This window comes from Dermacentor variabilis, chromosome 3, assembly GCF_050947875.1.
Source record: "Dermacentor variabilis isolate Ectoservices chromosome 3, ASM5094787v1, whole genome shotgun sequence".
Classification (NCBI taxonomy): Eukaryota; Metazoa; Arthropoda; class Arachnida; order Ixodida; family Ixodidae; genus Dermacentor; species Dermacentor variabilis.
Window position 1 is genome coordinate 102,093,000 of NC_134570.1, and position 23,688 is coordinate 102,116,687.

A 23,688-nucleotide genomic window follows, 5' to 3' on the forward strand; every position below is an offset into this window, starting at 1 on the left:
ACAGCGCAGAAGCTGCCCTTGACCTGAAGTCCACCCGTTTTCACCAGAGCAACCTTGTCCGCCTTGCTGCGCAACTTGACTAGCCAGACGTGATTCATCTGGTAGGCTCCAATACCCGTGATGTTCTTGATGATACCAGCGTCCTCCAATGGCTCGCGAAAATCTTCCAGCCGATATGGTCTTCTTGCCAGGTCCCCATGCTAAAAAACTCACTGCTGCATGCGCTCGCCTGAAGGCAGTGTTGGCAGCAACATCCTTTAATCCGAGGGTGCAGAAGAAAACCTGTCACCGCGGCCAGAGGCGGCCGCCAAAGAACCTCGCACGGAGCGAGCCATCACGCGTCCTTCCTCCTCGAAAGCCGAAAGCGGACCAGCCACGAGTTCGATGCTTCAAAGCGGTACAAAAGCGCCTCTAGTGAACGCGGTGTTGCCTTAGAAACGAGCTGTTTCTAAGGCTCAGGCGTGCGTCGCTTGCTCAGGCGCACATTTCGTTGTCGCGCCGAACGCTGCGTTCCTCGACGCTCACCGCGTCCGATGCGGGGCGCGTAGTCGCTGCGCCGTAGCCCATTGTCTTTTACACCCCTTGGCGGGTCGACGGGAACGCTGTCGCGTTCCACTCTTGAAGGCGAAGCTTAAGCGTCCTCCAATTTTTGTGTTATGAAATGTGAACATGCCTGACAATCTCGAGGACCATTTTTCACTTGCTGGATTCAAATAATTTAGTAATTCCTATTTACTAGTAATTTGGTAAATATATTTACGTAACCAGCTTTGTATAGCCCGAAGATTTATCAGGAATACCATGTGCAGGAAGTGCTTGAAAGCAATAATTCAGTCACCTGTTTCCGAAATGCCTGCGGATACCGACCTCATCAAGGAACTAGAGAGGGGAGGAGAATGTTTTACCCATTTGGCGAAATAAAGACATTTATGGCAAACGCAGACGGATCTAGCAACAAATATGTTAACCGAATAATTGAGAGGTAAGCGAAGCACAGCTACGTAGCTGCCAGGCTGTGCTTCTCCATAATGTCTTCAGCTGATGCCAGGACCCGCCTCATGATGTCTCGGTCGGTGTTGGAGAGAAAGGCCTCCCATTACTCCTTGGCTAGGGGCGGCGCGACGAGGTCGGCTAGCGGGGAATTCTCTGGGGAACTCCAGAAGATGCTGCTCACTGAGGCAATGCCGAAAGAAATACGCACGTTTAAGCACAGCTAAGCTTCAGCAATCTAAATCCAATACTTGAGTTGATTTCTGCATTAAAAACAATCGGATTACTCCACTTGGTTGCCTGTGACTTTTCAACAATACCACTGATAGCCACATAACGTTCTGCGCATTGACAAGCCTACATTTCCTCGTAAAAGTTGAGGACAATACAAGAGAACGCAAACGGCACCAAATGGAGCTTTTGAATCTTCCTTGTGTTACCTGAATGTGCATTCCTATATACGTTCTTCTGACTGTGATTGTGCACTGTCTGTTTCGTGACGTTCATGATATATCAAAAAAATTGGAGGACGCTTAAGCTTCGCCTTCAAGAGTGGAACGCGACAGCGTTCCCGTCGACCCGCCAAGGGGTGTAAGACAATGGGCTACGGCGCAGCGACTACGCGCCCCGCATCGGACGCGGTGAGCGTCGAGCAACGCAGCGTTCGGCGCGACAACGAAATGTGCGCCTGAGCAAGCGACGCACGCCTGAGCCTTAGAAACAGCTCGTTTCTAAGGCAACACCGCGTTCACTAGAGGCGCTTTTGTACCGCTTTGAAGCATCGAACTCGTGGCTCAGTGGTAACGTCTCCGTCTCACACTCCGGAGACCCTGGTTCGATTCCCACCCAGCCCATCTTGGAAGTTGCTTTTTATTTATGAAGTGCCTGCCATGATTTATCGCTCACGGCCAACGCCGCGGACGCCGACGCCGACACCGACGCCGACGCCGACGACACCGGCTTTTCTGCGACACGAGCTCCTTAACGCTATCGCGTTAATAAACACAATAATAACTTCCTGGACACTGTGTTTGTATGAGCGTGACAAGAGCGTGGCGACTCAGAATACCTGCACTCACTAACTACTGAACTTTCAAGTGAAAGCCGGAAAGTAATATGCTGTATATGCTTTAGAATGATTGAATAATGTGCGAGCATTTTGTGAAGGTATGCATCTACTGGGCACCTCAGGAAATGCCGCCCGTCTCGGATCGGAGCACGTGGCGCTCCCACCCCTGCGTTCTGGTCGTCTTTCTTACAGAGTTCCTTTTAATATTTGCATCTGTTCCAAATGGCCCTCCTTCTTACAGGCAAACATCTAAGACTACAAGCGGGAATTCGGCATCGACTATGCATACGATGACAGCCATAGCGCCAAAGCGGTGATCTATTCGACAGTAGATCGCTTGCTGGCGTTATCTTCTGTTACGCTGCCCGGCCGCCAGTGCTGCCACCTCGCCTTCTCGCCACCATGATTGAGCTCCTTCAAGTCGATCTTCCTGTTGAAGAGTCGCCGCGATCGGCGTGATTTTAGGCGAGGCGAGATTCAGGCCACTATAACGTAAAGCTCTTCCAAACTTTTTGTATTCTGATTCTGCAATCAGCCTCGACGATTGGCAAAAAAATTTTCGGACAACCTGCACTTCTCCTGTCAGTCACGCGATGTCACAAAGACCCCGATAGCTCTCCATTTGATATGACGTAAATGCACTGATTACGCGTGATTAGACCGAACAAAAGATTTACTGATTATTTCTAATTCAGCGCAATTTCGCCGTTAGCCCTCTGCTATTGGTCAGAAGCTCTCGGGCTGCGCCCACTTCGCCTGTCTGTCACGCGACGTCATAAAACCGCGAAAATTCACCGCGTTCAAGTGACGTGTATAAGTTAAGGATGCATTAATACGCAACACAAAACTGAATTTTTTTTTGATAGCCACAGACTGCCCTGTTCCGAAAGAAATAAAAGCTGGCTGCTCGTCGAACGCTCAGGCACTGGCTACTCGCACGTGTCGGCGAGCATGGATTTATTGGCACATAAGGAGACTTTTCGCGTGACAGTATAAATGTATCGAGCCCTTTCGGTACGTATAAAACATTGCGCTGCCAACTCTTCTCTGCTGAGTATCCGTTTTAGTAGCATTCGTAACCTTCCGTTGCACGCCGCCGCGATTTTCGACCAGCCACTCCGAGCTAAGTAAGGCGAAGCGGACCTATTGCAGACGTCAGCCCCACCCTCTTCATCTCGTTATCCATTTTCACTCGGCTGGCTTGGCCCCATCGAAACCGTCTTCACTTTAGCGTACACCTCACCTTCTGCAAACCTATTAGATCAGAAAAACTGTTTAATATAGGCAATGCTATTCGTTTTGATGGCTAACACAGTTGACCTGTTATAAACGAGGAGAACGCTTGATTGGGCTGTCCAGACAACGCTGCGGATTACTGCGGGCTGCTTGCGTTGTTGGTTATGTACATTTGACGTCAGGAGTTTGAAATAAAAACAAATTGGAATAGTTTTACTTTATGGGGCTCTAAATGTCGCAAAATGAGTTTTTCTGCCGACGCCTATTTATGACGTGTGCGCCCACGTTTCGTCTATTCCGCAATCAGCAATATTTACGGGTGAACGCTACTAAAGACCAGGAATGATGTTGCTTATAGTAGCGTTAAATAAACAACGAACTTAGGAGCCCTGTAACGTAAAACTATTTCAATATGTTAGTATTCCAATCTCCTAGCATCAAATTTCCGTAACCGCCGACGCATTTATCGGGCGGTGACCCGCAGGGTTGCCTGAAGAGTCCAATCAAACGCTCTCAGCGTTTATAGGAAGTCACTTTTATGTGCTTGAAAAACGAATAACATTGCTTACACTGAGCGCCTTGTCTTATCTAACTGGCTGAAAAGAGATGAGCAGCACGCTCAAGGGGGAGGCATTCGATGGGGCCGAGCCAATGCACTGAAAATCGATAACCGGACGAACAGGATGGTGCCGGCGTCTGCAAAATGTCCGCTTTCCCTTACTTAGTTTGCGGTGGCTGGTTGAAAATCGCGACGGCTTGCAACGGAATGCCTAAGAATGCCGCTAAGCGGAATCCTCAGCAAAGAAGAGTTCGCAGAACGAGGTCGTAAACATGCCGAAAGCAATCGAAAATGGTACACGGCCGCACAAAAAGCTTTATTGCACGCAGATAAAGTCATGCTCCCCCGCAAGTGCGAGTAGCCAGCGCCTGAGCGATCGGCGGCAGCCATCTTTTATTCCTTTCGGGACGGGACAGCCTGCGGCTATTCAGAATAAAATTCAGTTTTGTCCGGCACATTATTGCATCTTTAACGCGTTCGCATTAGTTTGACGTGTGAGTTCGCGCGGTGCTGTGACGCCACGTGACAGGCAGGTGAAGAGAATGCATCTCTAAATATTTTGACCAATAGCCAAGGTCTAACAGCTAAAAGGTCTGGAATGAGAAATAACTTTTTCTTTTGTTCTTTCCAATCATGCATAATCAATGTGTTTACGTCATATCAGGTGGGGAGCTATCAGGGTTTTCGTGACATCAAGTGGCAGACAGGCGAAGTGGGGGTGGTTCAAAAAAGCTTTTGACCAATCGCGGAAGGCTGATTGCAGAATTGGAATAAAAAAAGTTTGGAATAGATTTACATTATATCGCTAGTGATCATGTTACCGCTTTTTACTTTTTTTTATGCTAACAATAGAGTGCGTGAACACATTTTGGGCAGAGAATGACGTTGTGCCAGCGCCGGCCGAGATCGCACAGTCTTCGACGAAGGAGAAGACTGCCAGTGAAAACCGCTCTGCGGCATTCGCGGCAGCAGCAATTTTCCCCCGCTCAATTCTTACCAATTTAAACAGTCAGTTCACGTACTAAAGTCACCGGGTTCCATTTCCTTGATGCAGGGCGTTTCCAAGGTTGACTTGATGAGGAGCGAAGCCATGTGCGTTGCAGGCATCGAACCACTATGGAGAATTAGATGAGGCCGTTGGAAAACCATCAGAGTTTGTAGCTTGAAGTTTACTGTCCGTTCCACTCAGACCACAGACACCGCTCATGGCAGCACTAGGAGGTAGAACGCTGGCCTGACTCCACCGTAAACACTGATTATGCCCCGGAACGCTGGGTTGCGTTCATTCCGCTTCGCCATTTTTGCAGTTAAACGAACTTCCCGTCTTGCACCCCCGTCTATGGGGACCTCATAATAATATAGCTTCCAGCAAAAATTACTGGAGCTATCTCTAGCTTTAGTTCATGCGGAAGCTGCAGCGACGTCGGTTGAGCCAGAGCAGAAATAAAGATTTGTACAATGATTTGCCTAAGCATGGTCCTTTTGGCGTCCAGACGGCTTTGTGACTTGGTGAGCCAAAGATATATAATAAGCACGTTATTGCGAGCATGCCCATAATTCTACTGCCATAAGCAGCTTAGGGGAGAAGTATTACTTGACAATGTAAAGAAATCAGGCAGATAAAGGCACAGTAAACAGTCACAAACACGTCTCAATCTGCAAGACCAAATATCACACAAATTCATATACTACGCATCATTCCCGTATGGAAGCTGAACGATCGCAGCACCAGAATTTCCTCGAGCAATTATTGTCGGAAATTCTAGGCTTGTAGCCCTTCACACACAAATGTTGCACGCATTGTCGATAGCGTGTCGTAACACCGGCGGCACCAACAGCGCCTTTGCGCCTCACCGCTTCAGTCATAAGTAATTAAATATTAAATTTAGGTCCTTTACGACTGGCCCATTGAATGTTGTGATCCGTCATGCCTTTTGTTGAATTCATAGCCCCTTTTCAATAGTTCCTATTCCAAAATTGTTGAAATAGTTGGAGGGAACCCAAGATGTTGTCTAAATTTTGTTTCACTCGCAAATGCTTTACTTCGTTTATATCAAATTCCGTGTTACATGAAATTTTCTTCTATCTTACGCCATTAATACATTTTGTTACCTAACGCATTCTACAATCATGCAAGAAATATTGGCATGTCGCTGACCCAATGCTGTTTTCCTCTCATTGGTTTCACTCCCAATCTAACTAGTGTTAGTGTACGAGACCTCACATTAAAATTTTACGCAATGTAGTGAACATTGTAATCGCTGCCTGCTAGAAATCTGCTACATGGTAAGATTTCTTTAGCCATATTATTAGTGGCTGTCTGCTTTGATGCAACTGAAGTATGAAATGAACAGCGGAACGCCCGACAGAGCTCACAATTTCAAATGAACACCATGACTTTACGCCTTGCTCGCAAAAAGACATATAGTGGAGAAAGGAGTGCTACTACCTATAGGTGAACCAAACATTCCAATTACTAAACGAGAATGTGCAAAAGTAGAGAGAGTGCTCCCAAGCACATCTGGTTTGAGTTTTCCAAGGTGCCAGCCCCCATTGTTTCGATATGTAAACCTGTAGGCAGGAGCTACAGTCATGGTCGACCTTCATTTCTCACACTGGACAAACTCGAAAAGCACATCTCCAACCTCCAACAGCGCCTCTAATGGGTAGATTGAAGGTGTAGCTTATTGGTGCACATAAACGAGACCACTTAAGAGGAGCGGGAAGCGGCGGCACAAGATTATACAACACAAGTGCACTGCTCTAGTGATGTATATACTTGCTCAGGTTTGCGAACTTTTCTCAAAAACTCTCTAACAGCATGCCGAGCATGTTTTTAGGGCGCAGTAGGATACCCGCGAAGCATGGCTACGTAATCACGCATATTTCTCCACTCAAGCGCCACTAAACAAATGCGGGGGTGTGACCATTGCGACAATATAGAAAGTTCGATTTCTCGTGAAATTTCGTTACTGTATGTGTGTCGATGGGCTTGACTACAGATGATTCGCGGTGCATCTGACATCTCCTTACGCGCGTGATAACATCCTTCTGGAGATCTCTCATCCGGAGCGACCTCCTTCCCAGAGGGATAGCCTGTGGCGCAGATGTATACTTAACCAAATTTAAGACGAGCATACGCCATGATAGACATTGTCATCGCCTCATGGCAGTGGCGATGGCAATGCAATGACCTCGATCACTTTCCATCTCATCTGCAACTGAAATGCTCTGCGCGAGAGAAGCAAAGCCAAGTGTTCATTATACGGTCTGCGAATGCGAAGGACTTAAAAGGCATTCCAGTAAATATACCGGTCGGGCCACTGGCTAATTCAGCGACACTGAACTTTCTGTGTAGCATGAGGCAGGTTTGTGTACCGTACACTGAATTGATTGCGTCACTCACTATGTTAATTTATCAGCTCATCTTCCTTCTTTCTCTTTTCTATCAGCCCCTAAATATTTATCCCAGATGTTACTGCGGCTTACGTCTCTGCCGTTCTTATCATTAAACTTTTCTCCCAGGTTTCTGTCTGTTCACGCATGAAGCCTCCTCCTGTTATTGCTATTCTAGAATCAGCGCTCGAGCCATCGTATAAATATATTTTTGTTTGTGTCTTTGTCCGGTACCCATAGGACGGAGCAAACGTGTATTTCTTCATCCGCTTTTGTTACTTGATCTCTTTCGTCGTTTCTGTGTCAATTTTAGAAATACCGTTAGCATTTTCATTACCCTTAGAAAAACAGAAAGTTGGTTATACCAGAGCGCATACACATGAAAGCCAGAAGCGCACTGCTACAGTAAAATCTGTCTATAAGTATTTACTTACTGCTATTTGCTTACTCTATTTAGTTACTTTCTTGCTATGGTGTGCCTTTTAGACACAGGACTATACAATTTTCTATATCTGTCTTATTATTCCTTCCTGCTTAGCATACTGCATATGCTTCGAAAGTTATGTTTATGTCGAGAGCTAAGGTGTCAATTTGGAGACATTATAGCATTTAGTCACGTTAACGAGGATAACAAGTTAAAAGTTGCATTTGGTTTCTTCTTTGACGAATAGAGCCGTTCATGAAGCTATGGCATTTTTGTTTTCTTTATACCATTAAAACGTTCTTTTTCACTTTTTTTTGCCGTATCCTCCGATTAAAAGGCTCTTTTTCCACTTGCATCGCTGAATGTAGACGCTTGAGTAAGGTAAAATGTACAGTGTGATCGCCCTGCATTTGCATTAAAACATTGTAAATTGTTAAGGTATCAACCCACAGGTAGAGTACAAACATTCCTATGCACAATAACGGAATGCGAATTATATTCACAATTTTCAATAATGCGCTGTTATTTACCATCCAGTTACCATTGTAGTGTACTTTCATACAAAATTAGGTGACATTACACACACGCCACTAGATAAAAAATCAAGACTAAGTGGCGCATTCAATTTTCCTCAATGCAGGATTTATTTACTCGCTTCCTATTACGTGGATTCCATCTTGTGCAAGTGGCTCTTCGTAATTCTGTTTTCGTCAATTAGAACTCGTAAGAAGTGCTTCACAATGACGTCTTACTCTCCTCTCGCATTACAACATTCGATGCTAAGTGACCCTTCACTGCGGGGCTGCGCCGCCCTCAGAAGCTCTCCAGGATACTTTTTCCATATTTTCTTTCAGATCTCTCATTAGCGCCCTCTCAAGGTAAAAGCGCGGTGCTTTATTACAGTTAGGCCAATGCCCACTGTGAGACGTAACTCCGGGTTCGCTCCATTAGAAATACATGCGGAATAACAAAATGGGTCTAAGCTCTATTTTTTATCCATTTTGTTTTGCATTTTAACATTGGAAGAGACCGTGAAGGAAGACTTTTTGTATAACAAAGGACACGGACTGCACAGATTCAGCAGTTGGCTCAACAGCAGCTCTAAAGTCACCATGGTAAGGAAGCCTGTCCTTCTGATTCCTCAAAAGCTAAAGAAACCTTCCCATAATGGCATCATTGAAAGATGCAAGCTATGCAGCATTAGTAATTCAGGACATTCCAATTTATAACCGCTTTTACAGAATTACGGTACATGGCTGATTACATTTTGAATTATCAACAGCACTTGGTAACTAGTTATGACGTAAAAACGTATCTGCAAGGTAAACGGGCAGGTTTGTTTATACTCTGCAGTGCAGAAGGTTCCAGGATGTCCGAACGACTATGTGATAAGTTTTAAAATGCTTCAGACTCATAAGATGGAAACTTCCTGAAAGTTCTGCGATTCACGTTGCCGAAAATGTTTAACTACAGGTTTCCTTTGCAGCAACTGCAACGATTGGCTGGATGCTTCATTTTCACTTTATTAATTACCGCTCTGCACTGTGCGGGATTTCGAAGGACTATTAGGTCATCTAGATAACTTTACAGGAAATAATACATTCAACAGCAAAACATCAATAACAACTATATTGTCTGGAGTAGCACTTCATGAAAGTATTTTTAAATATAGAATTAGAAAATATCGCTTGCTATGAAAGAAATATTTCATCTTGTAGCGTTCAGTCAAGAACATCAAAAAAGCTGAATCTGCGTTTGTGTATCGCAAGAGTCATAAGAACAACCTCACAATTGAGCGGATCTTGATAAGATATATACCCGCAACACCGCAGATCCGTGCCTGCGTCCTCTTGGCTCTTGCCACCAGCGCTTTCGCTGGATATACCGGCTACGGTCTCGGTTACAGCGGTATCGGATACGCTGGTCTTGGATACGGCGGTCATGGATACGGCTATGGTCTTGGCCACGCCTACGGCGCGATGACGAGGTTGAAAAGTTAAAAGTTGCATTTGCTTTCGTCTTTGATAAATAGAGTCGTTGATGAAGCTATTACTTTGTCTTTTCTTTATACCGCTACAACTTTATTTTTCCTTTCACTTTGTTTTTTGCCGTGTTCGCCGTTTAAGAGGCTCTTCTTTCAGTAGTATCGCTGAATGTAGACATTTAATTAAGGTAAAAGCTAAACTTAAATCGCCCTGCATTTGCACTAAATACCTTGTAAATTATTAATGTATCCCCCCGCAGGTAGAGTCGAAACAGTGCCTGGAGCACATTTGCTTTGCGAAGTCATTGAGCCGAGACCCCAGAGGCATCGTAAGGAATACCGAATGAGTGAACTCGAAAAGCATAGTTGATTGGAGCTCGGCCAGAAGAGAAAGGCACACCTCAAGTCGAAAGTAAATAAGATTGGGCACATTGCCGAGAGATAATGCAAGTGACGCGAAGTTTCGCAACGTCTATTGCTGTCTTCCCCATTACAAAAAAAAAAACGCAGCGGTGTGAAACACACATTGCAAAAGAAAGACTAATGACCGATAGCCAGCTACGCGGAGCTTCTCTTCGCCTCTCTGTTACAAAGAATAATGTTACGGGTGCGTGGTTCTTTTTTTCCGATTAAATCGCTCTCTTTCGGTTGTTCTGTCAATTTCGATGCAGCCTGAAATTGAAATCAGGCATGTGCGTAGTCTATGTAGGGTGTTTCATTTCGCATAAACCGAGTTTTTAAGGAAACCGAAATGGCGGATGCAATCAGGTCCTAAAGATTAGAATCTGATGTTAGGATATAGTATTACAGAAATACTATAGAAATACTACACTCGCAACTGATTGTCATTTCTTTCGCGCGTAAGACCATTTCTAAATGTCATGCACCAACTAGCCCGGCAGCAGACGTTACTAGACCCTATACTATTTTTCCGTCCTTCTTTATATTATGAGCAATCATTAGCAAACAAGCCCTTACATAAACTTTGCGAGTAATACGTCAAAACTACATCTTACAGCACAGTTGAAATGATGCGTCTAGTTCATTTTCCTTGAGCTATCTCTTGCAAAGTTTTGTTCATGACATACAAAAATTTAGCAGAGCCTATCTCGCAATGGCTGTCGACGGTAGTGCGTTTTGCATTGAATAAATATAGAGACCGAAGGTATCGTCACCGTCGAAACGAATTATGCATGCGGCACGTACTGCAACGAGCGACTTTTGCGCTTCCCTAAGGAGACTCGCAGTCATGTACTGGCGCGACCAGTAAGCCTGTCTGTGGCCTCCGAAATGCACGGCGGGGCGGTGCGTGGGAACGATAACAATTGTTGCCCTCCCGTCGCCGCACATCCTGTGGCACATGCTCGGTGACCCAAGATGGTGAAAAGTTGATTGAAGAACGGCTCATGCCGAGTGCATTTGTGGCGCCGGCTGTGAACGCTTCGGGTTGCTGTCCTTAAGGAGGACGAACGCGTGATGCGAAGACGTGGGATCGTCTCCACCTGTGACCAGTTGTTTTTCATCCCCGTTCATTGCCATTAATTTATTATTTCATTAATTAATTTAGTAAATACAAGAAATTTCCACTGTGTTGTCCTTGGTGCCTTTCTTTGTTGGCTTCTCATGATGCCCTTAAGGAAGCCATTTGACGTCCGTTCCGCACAGCCCCGCACTGGAGAAATAGGATATTCATATGTCAATTTAGAGCGGCACAGCTCCCGTGGCGCGTCGTAAGTTACACGAGCTTGCAGTCAAAGATGCTCATCGAAGAGAGCTTCACGCCTGCTGGCGCGTACGTGACGACCCATGTTGGCAATAAAGGGGTTCATTTGCGAGAAGCACAGACCGAGTGGCACATACCCAGTGCGGCCAGCAGGCGGTAAAAAAGTTTCATTAAAGAGTGGTGCCTACTCACTCCATCATATGCAGCGACGGATGACGGCGTGAAAGAGGTTCGTCGAAGAGTGGCACATATATACACATTGCCACATACACTGGGGCACAAGTTCTTTCGACGGCTGGTTTCGAACACTGTTCCCTCACTACAGCCGCACAATGCGCTGCCTATTCGACCATGAACCACCCAGTCACTGAGGAAGGCGGGAAAGCAATGCGATACATACATACATACATACATACATACATACATACATACATACATACATACATACATACATACATACATACATACATACATACATACATACATACATACATACATACATACCTATATTTGGCCTCCACAAAGTGCGTGAAGTACATCAGGAATGTTAACGCAATGAAAAATTACCAACGATACTATTTCAGGATGTGACGTAATATTGTACAAGCGTAGCTATCCTATACAAGCACCATCCTATAACAAATTCGGGGTGCACAGTGCTAAAGCAATCCTGGTGAATATGCAACATAGCATACTTTAACGACGCTGCGTATGTTTTAGTCTCCATAGCAGTAGATAACATTTCGAAAAAAAGTTCACTACAAATAACATCGTTTATTTCAGGGCTTCTCTTTGCGCGTGATATGTCGCAATGGAGCACAACCTACCTTTACCGTCGAAAACACTGACACGTAAAGACCAATGAGGTGTACTTCACGTTTTTCGATTGTGCCCACAGTAGCAAGATTGTTAATACCAGCCAGCTAGTTCCCCACTCTTAGGGCCTCTGCAGTCACTCCGCAATCAATTGGCGTTTGGCCGGAAGGAACAGCTGGAACCCAAGGACACGCAATGGAATCTGGAAGAAAGGGTCAATATGTTTCGCCTGCGGTCTTCCTGGTCGCGTCGCGTGGTTTTGCCGTCCGGGCTCCACCTTGCCGCCTTAGCTTCGACCCTGATCCATATGCTACCTCGTGTCGTGTCCGTCATTCTATACATCTCGTAGCCCCGGCCAGATGTCTTCATACTCCAACCACAACCCTCTTGTTGACCGCCGATCGCCATCGCATCGACGCTGCTTGCTTTCGCAGACGCGCCATCGCGTTCCTCTACATCGGGACAGTAAAAATTGGAGGACGCTTAAGCTTCGCCTTCAAGAGTGGAACGCGACAGCGTTCCCGTCGACCCGCCAAGGGGTGTAAGACAATGGGCTACGGCGCAGCGACTACGCGCCCCGCATCGGACGCGGTGAGCGTCGAGCAACGCAGCGTTCGGCGCGACAACGAAATGTGCGCCTGAGCAAGCGACGCACGCCTGAGCCTTAGAAACAGCTCGTTTCTAAGGCAACACCGCGTTCACTAGAGGCGCTTTTGTACCGCTTTGAAGCATCGAACTCGTGGCTCAGTGGTAACGTCTCCGTCTCACACTCCGGAGACCCTGGTTCGATTCCCACCCAGCCCATCTTGGAAGTTGCTTTTTATTTATGAAGTGCCTGCCATGATTTATCGCTCACGGCCAACGCCGCGGACGCCGACGCCGACACCGACGCCGACGCCGACGACACCGGCTTTTCTGCGACACGAGCTCCTTAACGCTATCGCGTTAAAACTAATCGCCGCAATTCCACATGCAGGAACTGCGTCCCCCAAGGAGAACACCAACGCCACTTGCGTCTCCCACAGTTGTTATTTGCCTATATCTGGAAGGCGTCGCTGCATTTGGCCTTGTCGACACTCGTGCCGCAGTTTCACTTAATAGTACCAAGCCTTGCCGTTGGCTCAGATCAGTTACGACACCACTTTCAAACCTATCCCTTCGTACTGCCAGCGCCGACGACGTCAAGCCTGTGGCTATGTGCAATGCACGCGTTTTGATTAATGACCTCCTCTATATCGTCGAATTTTCGGTGCTGTATTCTGGCTCACACGCTCTTAATTTCGCCTGGTGCTTCCTTTCCGCCAATAAGGCCGTTATGGATTGTTCTCTTGCTGAAGTGTAATTTCATGCGCTTTGCGATGCCCTCCTTCTTGGAGCTCGTGCGGCCGAAGATCAATTATTTGTTGCCGAAGTCATTGCAATTCCACCACACTCCTCTGTTCTTGCCCCGTTGTCATGCAACATGGTTGCTAATACAAGCGGCCTTATTACGCCATCTGCCATTTTCGTTCGTCGCAAATGTCACCCGCTGCCTTCCGTTCTTCTCACCCGCCGTGGTTGCTCAGTGGCTATGGTGTTAGGCTGCTGAGCACGAGGTCGCGGGATCGAATCCCGGCCACGGCGGCCGCATTTCGATGGGGGCGAAATGCGAAAACACCCGTGTACTTAGATTTAGGTGCACGTTAAAGAACCCCAGGTGGTCAAAATTTCTGGAGTCCCCCACTACGGCGTGCCTCATAATCAGAAAGTGGTTTTGGCACGTAAAACCCCATATATTAAAAAAATTAATTCCGTTCTTCCCGTAGCTCATGCCGGCGTCAGCAGACTGCTCGTCTCGAGTCAGTTGTCACGTGCCCTCAGTTTGCTTCGTGGGGAGTGCACTAGCAGCTTTTGAGCCATGCAGGGCAACCCCAGAAATCTTGAGCAGACTCTCGAGCAGAAATCTCTAGAGTCTGCTCAAGAGTCTACTCGAGATTTCCGGGACTCCGGGACTTCGGAGACTCTCGAGCGGAAATCTCGAGCAGATGAGGCTGCGGCACCGAGCATTCCTCTTCACTGCAGTACTAACATGCAACAATCCAGAGCGGAGGTAGATAGAACGCTAGAGAGGAATCAGGACAATGGGATAGAGAATGCATGGCACCGCTGCAGTCATCAAATGAGTGAGTAGCAGACCTTGCCCCTTCGCTCGCAGATTCCGTACAAGGCTGGAAGGAGGGAGAATAAAAAAGGCGACGTAAGACGACAGGGAGACGGTACTACTAGAAGCGACATCAGTTCTTGACAAACTGAATAAATTTAAGTTCTACATACGGTACATTTCTGCTACTTCTGAAAAATAAACACAGTCCAAATTTGTCATGTGCGCAACTCACGCCGAGCGTGCACGCGCAAAGCGGCAATAAATCACCGTAGCATTAGGTGACCCGACGGGAAAGGCAGGATGAGGGCGGCATGCTCATTCTACTATCAACCACGCCAGTTCTGGCTCTTCTTTTCACGCCATTCGCCATCTTAATTTAGCTGCTTCATAAATTTACGCATAAATCCGTCTCAATATGCACCACATATGAGAATTTTCGCAGCCAAATGCACTGCGATATTTCAGGAGGACATAAATTTTGAGTTTCTCTATAATGAACGATTGAAACTTGAGGTATAGCTTTATCGACCAAGAATATATCCACCAACACAGACAAGCTTCATGTCGTAATGACCGTGAATAGCGGTTGAGCTCCTCCATGTCATACAACATTTATAAATAATGTTAAACTCATACGAACACGGCAAATAAGTAAAATTACCGCTTAATTTTACAATGTAGTAATACAAGGTGATCATGATATGCAAAGTATTTAACGCAATTTATTGAAAATGCATATGCATATGATCATGCGAGCAGGGCTAATAACTGTCATGTTAATTGAAGTTGTATAGGTGTGTGAAAAAATATTTCTTTTAAATGGCATCACGTGCATTAAGATAATCGATCAGAAAACGATAATCATGCTGATAAGAGCACTCGTTACGTTTTCTTCTTCAGCGGGGCCTACTTGTAGGCCAGTCCTGCATTGTGTCTATAAAAAAGCGTCACCATTTTCTCTTTTGGATAAGGTTGTTTCTGTTGCTCTAGATTTAAACCTCCTTGGAATGAACATTTTACGAGAACTCATTACATGATATGTAATACTGTTAAGAAATCTAACGATATAGCTCATAAATGCTTAGGTGTTGTTCACATGCATAAGTAAAGTCAATTATATTAGTAGAGGATTGTCATTGATTACATTTGTCTTTGAAGAAAACATTGAAAAATGCAGTTGAAAGCTTACAGTATTGCATCGGTAGTCGCTGAAAGTATGTAAATACTTCTGATGCATTTATTGACCTAGTATACACAGGTATGATTAGGCTTTCCATACATTTGCTTTCTCCATTGTTTCCATGGAGATTCTCTTCGCACACCCATCACATAGAGCCTGTATCAATCAATTTTATCCCATGGCACCAAACATGTGAGCTGTACCACAGAGAACATAGATGCAGTACACCCTTCATCTTGTGCATTATTTCAGAGGAATCATGTATCTTGTGGTCTCATTTATTAGCTAAAAGAAGGGGTATATTATTGCTAATCTAAATTCAGGGCATTCTGAAAAGCATGCTTGCTAAAGAGAGCAACAGCACGAACACTTCGAAGAGAGATCAACAGTTATATTGAAGTATGAGGGAATATTATCACTGTATGCCTGACTAACTTTCTATTGTCTGTATCAAGACTGTCACTGCGGCCGTACTTTAGTTTATTGTTAGCAGTTGAGAGGAGGCTTATCAATGTTTTAACTCATTACATGGCCTTCCTTGCTGTGACAAAAATGGGAGAGCTTAGGAAAACGTGTTGTTATAATTCATTGTACCGTCACACTCTTCCTTTTAATTTTAACTTTTGAATGACGGCTTCATGTTTGTGAAACTGGGTACCCAATCGAAGGAATCAAAGGTTTCGCGTTCAATCTTTTCGGCAAATGCAAACTATCGAACTTTCCAATTGGCGCTTTGAATCACCGACCACTACATCAGGAGTTTTTGGGAGCATAATGGCAATCTATATGGCTACGAATAGTCACCTCAGAAGGACAATTTTCTTCTGTAAGAAATAGAGCCAATATAATTGAGGCAAGGGACGTTATTTATTTGCATAACACCCTGAAGATCATTTAGCCGTCTACAGAAGGATAACATTGAACGCTGCTTCCTGTTTTGCGTCAAGTTGCCTGTAACGGGAAAGCGCTGTACGCATTCTTGCAGAAAAACGTTTAAATATATTACCCGAACTGGTGCAAACACTGATTTTCTTCTATGCATTTGTCACTTTCGAGCGTCATCTAAGCAGTGCAAGTCAATAGGCATTTGGCGCGATATTTTGGCGAACGTCTGAGTTATTCTCTGGAGTGAAAAGTCAGTGAGAAATACATATCACGAAGAAACATGTGTTGACCAGTAATGACGCGGTCTGGAAATAATTGAATTTGCCAACCAAACGGCATACGATAATAGAGCAGGGTGGCCTTTCAAAAGGGAATGAAATATCGAATACTTCTTCTTTATTTTTAAACACATTAAAATATAATATTTCCTCTGTGTCCACTTAAAATAAAGATTTACAGCACTTTATACATGTATGTATAATAAGTTTGTCATGGACATGCGAGCAAGTGAAGAGCGTGGAGCCGAGAAAGAACACCATTGAATTATCTAGTGCACCCTGAAAATCACATTCATGAAAGAAATGAACAGCGTGCCATTAGATGCACGCCAAAATTGTCTTCCCTGAAAGAGACAAGTGTGGTGCTACAGCACAGCCAAGCGATGCAAAGCTAATGGGTTGACCAGGTAATACATTGCTTTGTGGCTACTTGAGATTTATGTAGCACCAGTTGGCTGCCTTGGTGAATGCTCTGGCAACAGGGCAGCTGCACAACCACCGTTGCACTTGCATCGATCTGTCTTTGTCTATCGAGTGAAAGTTGGTGTCCATTGTACAAGAATAAAAGTGCATAATAAATGACTTCTCATTACGAATCCTCGAATGGAACGCAAATAGATTAGCAAATAGAATTCGATTTGTACTAGAATATTCTCTTATTGGCATACGCACAAATAAATATGTGTTCACACGCAGAAGTCAATATCTGTGACATTTCTTATACCCATCTAACGCCACTCCGTTGAAACTCACGGTGAAATATTTCCTGTAACAGGCATTGAATTTATAAACACATTTCCACACAAAGCAGCATCCGATCAACGTCTTCTAATAGTTCAAAGCGCAATGAAGCATTATTTCCAGTATTCCTTAAGCAGCAGGTTATTTCTTTTTTCACTAAGGAAGGGAGGGGGAGGATTCTCTAAAACGTGTAACAAAGGCTTTTATAGGATAAGCATTAGGTTTTCTTTGCCCATGTAAGAATTTCAAAGTATGATAACACCGTTTCATGTACGATGGATTCTATACAACAGGGCTACATCACATGCCAGACAATAGCACCGCGAAGGCTAAGTAAAAACGCAGTACCAATACGGCAACCCACAAAACTCGCAGCGCATGACACCAAGCAAGGTCCCATTGCGAAATCTCACCAAAATACTGGGTGAGCATCGACTGCCGTGAGAACGTGAAATACTTTGCAGACCTAACATGGCTGCTGAATTGGAATGCTGCTGCTTTTCATACGTTACATGCTTAAGCTTGACAAAATCACATCTGCATGTGTAAACAGAGCCCTTTGATGAAGTGCAAGCCTATAGCACCAGGGTGCAATATGTTTTCGAATGAGAGCATTATCTATCATTGAGCTTCATTAGGGACTATTGACATCTTTCAAAAAATGCGTCGACTTTCCTTATTTTGAACGTGTTTAAGCATAATTTTAGGGCTAGGAATATCGCGCGAAACATTAATCTTTTGCAACCATCCCCAACGCTTTCCAGATTCCTATGCACAATACCACGATGCGAAAAATAATTGAGTACAATTTTGAATGATTAGCTGTTATAACCCTTCCAGTTACCAGTGCAGTGCATTTTCATAAAAATTGTGTGATATTACACGCGTCATCAGATGCAAAATAAAGACAGAGGTTCGCATTGAATTTTGCTGTAAAAAGATTGATTTACCTGCTTCGCATACATTAGATTCCATCATGTGCAGGTGTTCCTTCATGACTGTTTTCGTCGATTAGAACTCGTAATACGTGCTACACAGTGACGCCTTACTCTCCTCGAGCATTGCAACATTCGATGCTACGTGATCTCTCATTGCAGGGCTGCGCCGCGCTCAGCAGCTCTCTCCAAGATTTCTTTTTTTCCCATATCTTTTTTGAGGTCTCTCATTAGCGTCCTCGTCAAGGTTAAGGCGCGGTGTTTATTACGCTTCGGCCAGTGCCCACCGTCAGACGTAACTGCGGTTTGGCTCATTTACGGAGCCATGCGGAATAACAAAAAGGCCCTAGAATATATTTCTTTCTTGAATTTTATTATGTATTTTCCCCTTGGAGGAGACCGTGAAGGAAGACTTTTAGTATAAAAGGGAACATGGACTGCACAGATTCAGCAGTTGGCTCAACAGCAGCTCTAAAGTCGCCATGGTAAGCACGGCTGTCCTTCTGATTCTTCTAAACCCAAAGCAAGCTTCTGATAATTGTTTCATCAAAAGATGCAAGCAATGCAGTATTAGTTCACAAAGAAAGCTCGTACAGGTTCCTCGAAAGAAAGGCGTCGTAGTTGACAAAAAAGTTCGAGTACGGGTTTCCTTTGCATCAACGGCTACGATTGGTTGGGTGCCTCATTTTCCATTTTTGATTACTACTCTTCGCCATGTCGATTTCCGCAGATCAATCACGTTATCTAGATAACTTTCCCAGGAAATAATAGCATCCGTAGCAAAAAATCAATAGCAACTATATTATCTGCAGTAGCACTTGATGAAAGTATCTTTAAATAGAGAATTAGAAAATATTACTGGATATGCAATAATTATAACTTCCTGTAACACTCACTCAAGAACGTCAAAAGGCAGAAAATGTCCAGAGTAATCAGAACACCCTCAGGAATGAGCGCAGCTTAGTGACATATACACCCAACTATGCAGATCCGTGCCTGTGTCCTCTTGGCTCTTGCCACCAGCGCTTTCGCTGGATATACCGGCTACGGTCTCGGCTACGGTGGTCTTGGATACGGCTATGGTCTCGGCCACGCCTACGGTGGTCTTGGATACACCGGCTACGGTCTCGGCTATGCCGGCTATGCTCCGGCTGTGCACACCGTCGCTCATTCTGCTCCAGCAGTCGCTACCGTTGCCCACGCCCCAGTCACCACCTATGCCACTGCTCCAGCCGTGACCAGGGTTGCCGCCTACCACGCCGCCCCTGCTGTTGCCACTTACGCCGCTGCTCCAGCTATCGCCGCCTACGCTGCTGCTCCAGCCGTGGCTACTTACGCCGCTGCCCCAGCTGTCACTGCTGTTCACCACGCCCCGGCCGTGGCCACTGTCGCCCATGCCGCTCCAGTTGTTGCCGGCTACCACGCCGCCCCAGTGTACAACTACGGTGTTGGCACTCTCGGCTATGGTGCTGGCCACTACGGTTACGGTCACGGTCTCCTCGGCTACGGGCTCAACTACGGCTACGGCCTTGGCTCTCCCTTCCACTACGGTGCCCTTCTCCGCAAGAAGAAGTGTGAGTATACATTTCGCTTAAACGGCCGGTAGATTAGTATAAAACGTTTTACCAATTTGAGTGCGTTAGTAATTACAGCCTTTCTTAAAGACTAAAAAGCTCGATCGGCTAAGCTGAAAGAACGGATGGACTTGTTCTTATTTTTAAGCATAGCTATATTGTGTTTGTTTCACCGAAGAAAATATGCAGAATAGGACGCTAAAGATTTTTATGATAGTGTGGTTGTTGTCATTACTCTGGACTGACAATAACATTTTTTTAATTTTTGCAGAAACTGTTCAACGGTAACAAGTTTGAAAAAGAAGACAAGTTCGAAGCGTCTCGATGATGGAAAAATAAAGTGGTTTATCACAACGATAGCATTGTGCCTGCCATTCTTTCATTGCATGTTTCGCTATATGAACTGAAGAACAAGCCAACAAGGTGCTGTTTTAGGGACTGACGCTTACGTCAATACGTTTGGCATTTACTGGGCTTCGTTGCTTTCTTGTAAGGGTGGAACTGGCTCAGAGGTATCCCATTTGGTACCGATTTCTTTTAAAGCGATGTCTTTCGTTGGTTCTTTCCCCCATATTACTGTTTACCAATATTTGTCCATTCACTGCCAACTTGACAAGTTTTGATAAGTTTTTCTAAGTGCCCATTGAAAGTACCAGCCAATTGGGTTTTATAACTCTCGTACGCTGACCAACGTTTCCCCCGTCTGTGCTGCGTCAAAATAAAAACCTTCCTAGACAAAGCCGCTGTCTACAATGCTGGATCAGCTGTATTTCTACACTATACCAACGTGTTATTGTAATGGCAATTACAGAAAAAAATTTCCATTATTTACTTCATTTCCTTTCATGTAGCGACTCAGTATTTGCCCGTGGGTGAAATTGAGGGCTTGACAAAAGCTTGTATCCTCGAGAGTCATCACGACAAAGAAAAGCGAACACCAACTACTCAATTTAAAATTAAAGAAAAACACAACAGACGTTTGAAGTTGTGTGTGCGTACTAGTTTTTGGTCAATGCTCCAGAATGAACATGTTCCACAACGATGCCTACATTAAACTCCTCAATCGAAACGAAACCAAACCAGTTTTTGCATTGCGACAAATAAGCAGCAGCAATAAGCAAAGCATCGGTTCCAATTCATTCCAGCGTGTGCGTTGAATGTGTTTGCAATAACGACGGGGCTGAATTGACGAGGTCTCAGATAAAAATGAGATGCAACAAAAAATAAATAAGAAAACAAAGACATTGTTTGAAAAGTGTTGTGAAAAAAATACTTTGGGCTCTTCTACTCTGTGAAGAAGGATGACCAACGATGCTGTGCACGTGGGCCCCTTATTGACGAACTGCACCTCCGCCGCGGGTCGGCCCGTCATTGCACTATATTCGGTATCCGCCCGCGCATGTGCAGTGCTTAACGCCTGCTTCACCTCCACCACGAGTCGGCCCGGCATTGCGCTATCTTCGGGATCGGCCCACGTATGGGGAGTGCTTAACGCCTGCTTCACCTCCACCGCGAGTCGGCCCGGCATTGCGCTACCTTCGGGATCGGCCCACATATGGGGAGTGCTTAACGCCTGCTTCACCTTCGCCGCAAGTCGGGCCGGTACTGCACTATCTTCGGGATCGGACAGCGTATGGGGAGTGCTTAACGCCGGCTTCACTTTCGCAGCGGCTCATGCCGGTATTGCACTATATTTGGGATCGGCCCACGTATGGGTAGTGCCCAACGCCTGCTTCACCTCCGCCGCGGGTCGGCCTGGCATTGCACTGCCTCCGGGATGAGACCACGAATGGGGAGTGCTTAACGCCTGCTGCACTTCCGCCGCAGGTCGGTCCGGTATTGCACTATATTTGGAATCGGATCTTGTATGGGGAGTGCTTAACGCCTGCTTCTTCTTCGCCGCAAGTCGGGCCGGTATTGCACTATCTTCAGGATGGGACCACGTATGCGGGGTGCTTAACGCCTGCTTCACCTCCCCCACGGGTCGGCCCGGCATTGCACTATCTTCGGGATCGGACCACGTATGCGGGGTGCTTAACGCCTGCTTCACCTCCCCCACGGGTCGGCCCGGCATTGCACTATCTCCGGGGTGGGCACACGTATGGGGAGGTTTTTGCTTGCGGCCCGAAAATCTCTCTGAAGGATAGAGGTGTACAGCTTCCCTCTAAGAAAGTTAGATCTATATATAAATATGCAATATGTGTATTGTGAAGACGAAGTGTACTTTGCTTAGGGCGCACGCACATCGAATGCGAGGAGTAGGCGATGAGGAAGAGAATAGAACAGCCTGCCCAAGGAACGAATGCTGTCCCTGTTCTCTGCATTACAATGGCGCAGTCGAGAACCACGGGGTCAATGGATCTTAATAATATGTAGACGACTCCGTCTACAGTGAACCTGCCCTTCCGAGCTTAAATGTACCCTCGCAGTTCTCCGACGTGATGGGTCCCTCCGGCTCAGTAACGCCGTGCACGCTTCCTCCGTTATTGAGCCAGCCTGCCTACCTCCATCGCAAGCACCCACCGCACCGTCCCGCGACGGTGTCCATGCCTCCTCAGTGGCTCTAGGGCAGGTCTGCACCAGTGATCTCGTACACGACATCGTCAAGATTACAGAACAGCTCTAGGTTATAACGAGCGCCTTCGCTTCCGTCCGCGGTTGCGTCCTGTCGGGAAACGCCGTGCGCGCTTCCTTTGGCTAACATCTCTTCACAGCCACTAGTTGAACCTCCAAACCACCAAGGTGTGCATCAATGCTTCTTTGGTGGTTGAACCGGCTGCTGTGAGGAACTGCCGTCAGTGGACACCGCCCCTGGGTCTTCGGGCAGCTTGACTGGTAGGCTAGCGGAGATGAGGCATAGGCGACTTCCAGCAGCCGGCTTTCATGGAAGTACCAGCGTTTGGTGGCTTTCAAGATGAAGCCGTCTTTTGGGATGTCAATGTGAATGCCTTGAGAGATTGTGATGCTTGGCCAGACAGCACAAGATGGCTGGTTGCAGCAGGACGACATTGTCGTGCCACCAAAGCCTGAGACAACTTCGAAGCCGTCAAGCAGCTGTCCGCGCCTGAGTGTAATGCCGCTCTGATTGCTGCTTCCGGCCAGCTCCTTATGCCTGCACGGCCCTTACATCCCCGAGCATGAGGTGCGGCTCGTGGTGAATGCGACAGAAAACCAGTGGTTCAGGAACAGCGGCAGCAAGTCGAGCCTCCAACCGCATCAGTGACGGCCTCTGGTTTATGCTCCGCGTCGGCGTACATCGTCAACCATAGCGGATCCTGCAGCAAGGCCGCCAAAACGGCGGACGAAGCTGCGGCGGCAGCTGCGTCGGCAAGAGTACTTTCAGCAGCAGAGGCACGCGGCGAAAACGCGGTTGGTGTATAGTACTGCAACACTTGGGACACCGGCCCAGCCGCCATGTCCCTGCGGCTGCTCAAGGCCAAAGAGCAGGAACAAGAACCCCCTCCGGTTGACGTCCCCGCCCCCTGCCGTTTGGGGGCTGGGGAAGAGGCTTGTGCCGTCCGCCGGCGAGATGGTCCGCCAGCGGCGCATCTTTCAGACGGCGTTTGACTACCGCGTCAAGCAGCAATATCCGGTCCAGGATTTGGCCCGAATGGCCCAGAACCCTGTACACGTCACTGGGTTGCAGCAACAGCCATATGCAAGCCCCCTCTACCCGGTGCTTTCGTCGTCCACGTCATTGGGACTGTCAGTTACTACAGGTCGCCAAGGGGGCCTGACAAAACAACCTTCATTCA

The 23,688-nt window shown here is 46.3% G+C and overlaps 1 protein-coding gene across 1 annotated transcript; it reads left to right on the forward strand.

Moving 5' to 3' along the window:
* The first annotated feature begins 1,028 nt into the window (after nt 1-1,028).
* Nucleotides 1,029-22,559, forward strand: LOC142574643 (uncharacterized). The gene is made up of 4 exons (XM_075683682.1): nt 1,029-1,178; nt 9,507-9,619; nt 19,401-19,933; nt 22,363-22,559. Exons 1-4 carry the CDS (start codon nt 1,029-1,031, stop codon nt 22,557-22,559), a joined length of 993 nt encoding a protein of 330 aa, XP_075539797.1.
* The last annotated feature ends 1,129 nt before the right edge of the window (nt 22,560-23,688 follow it).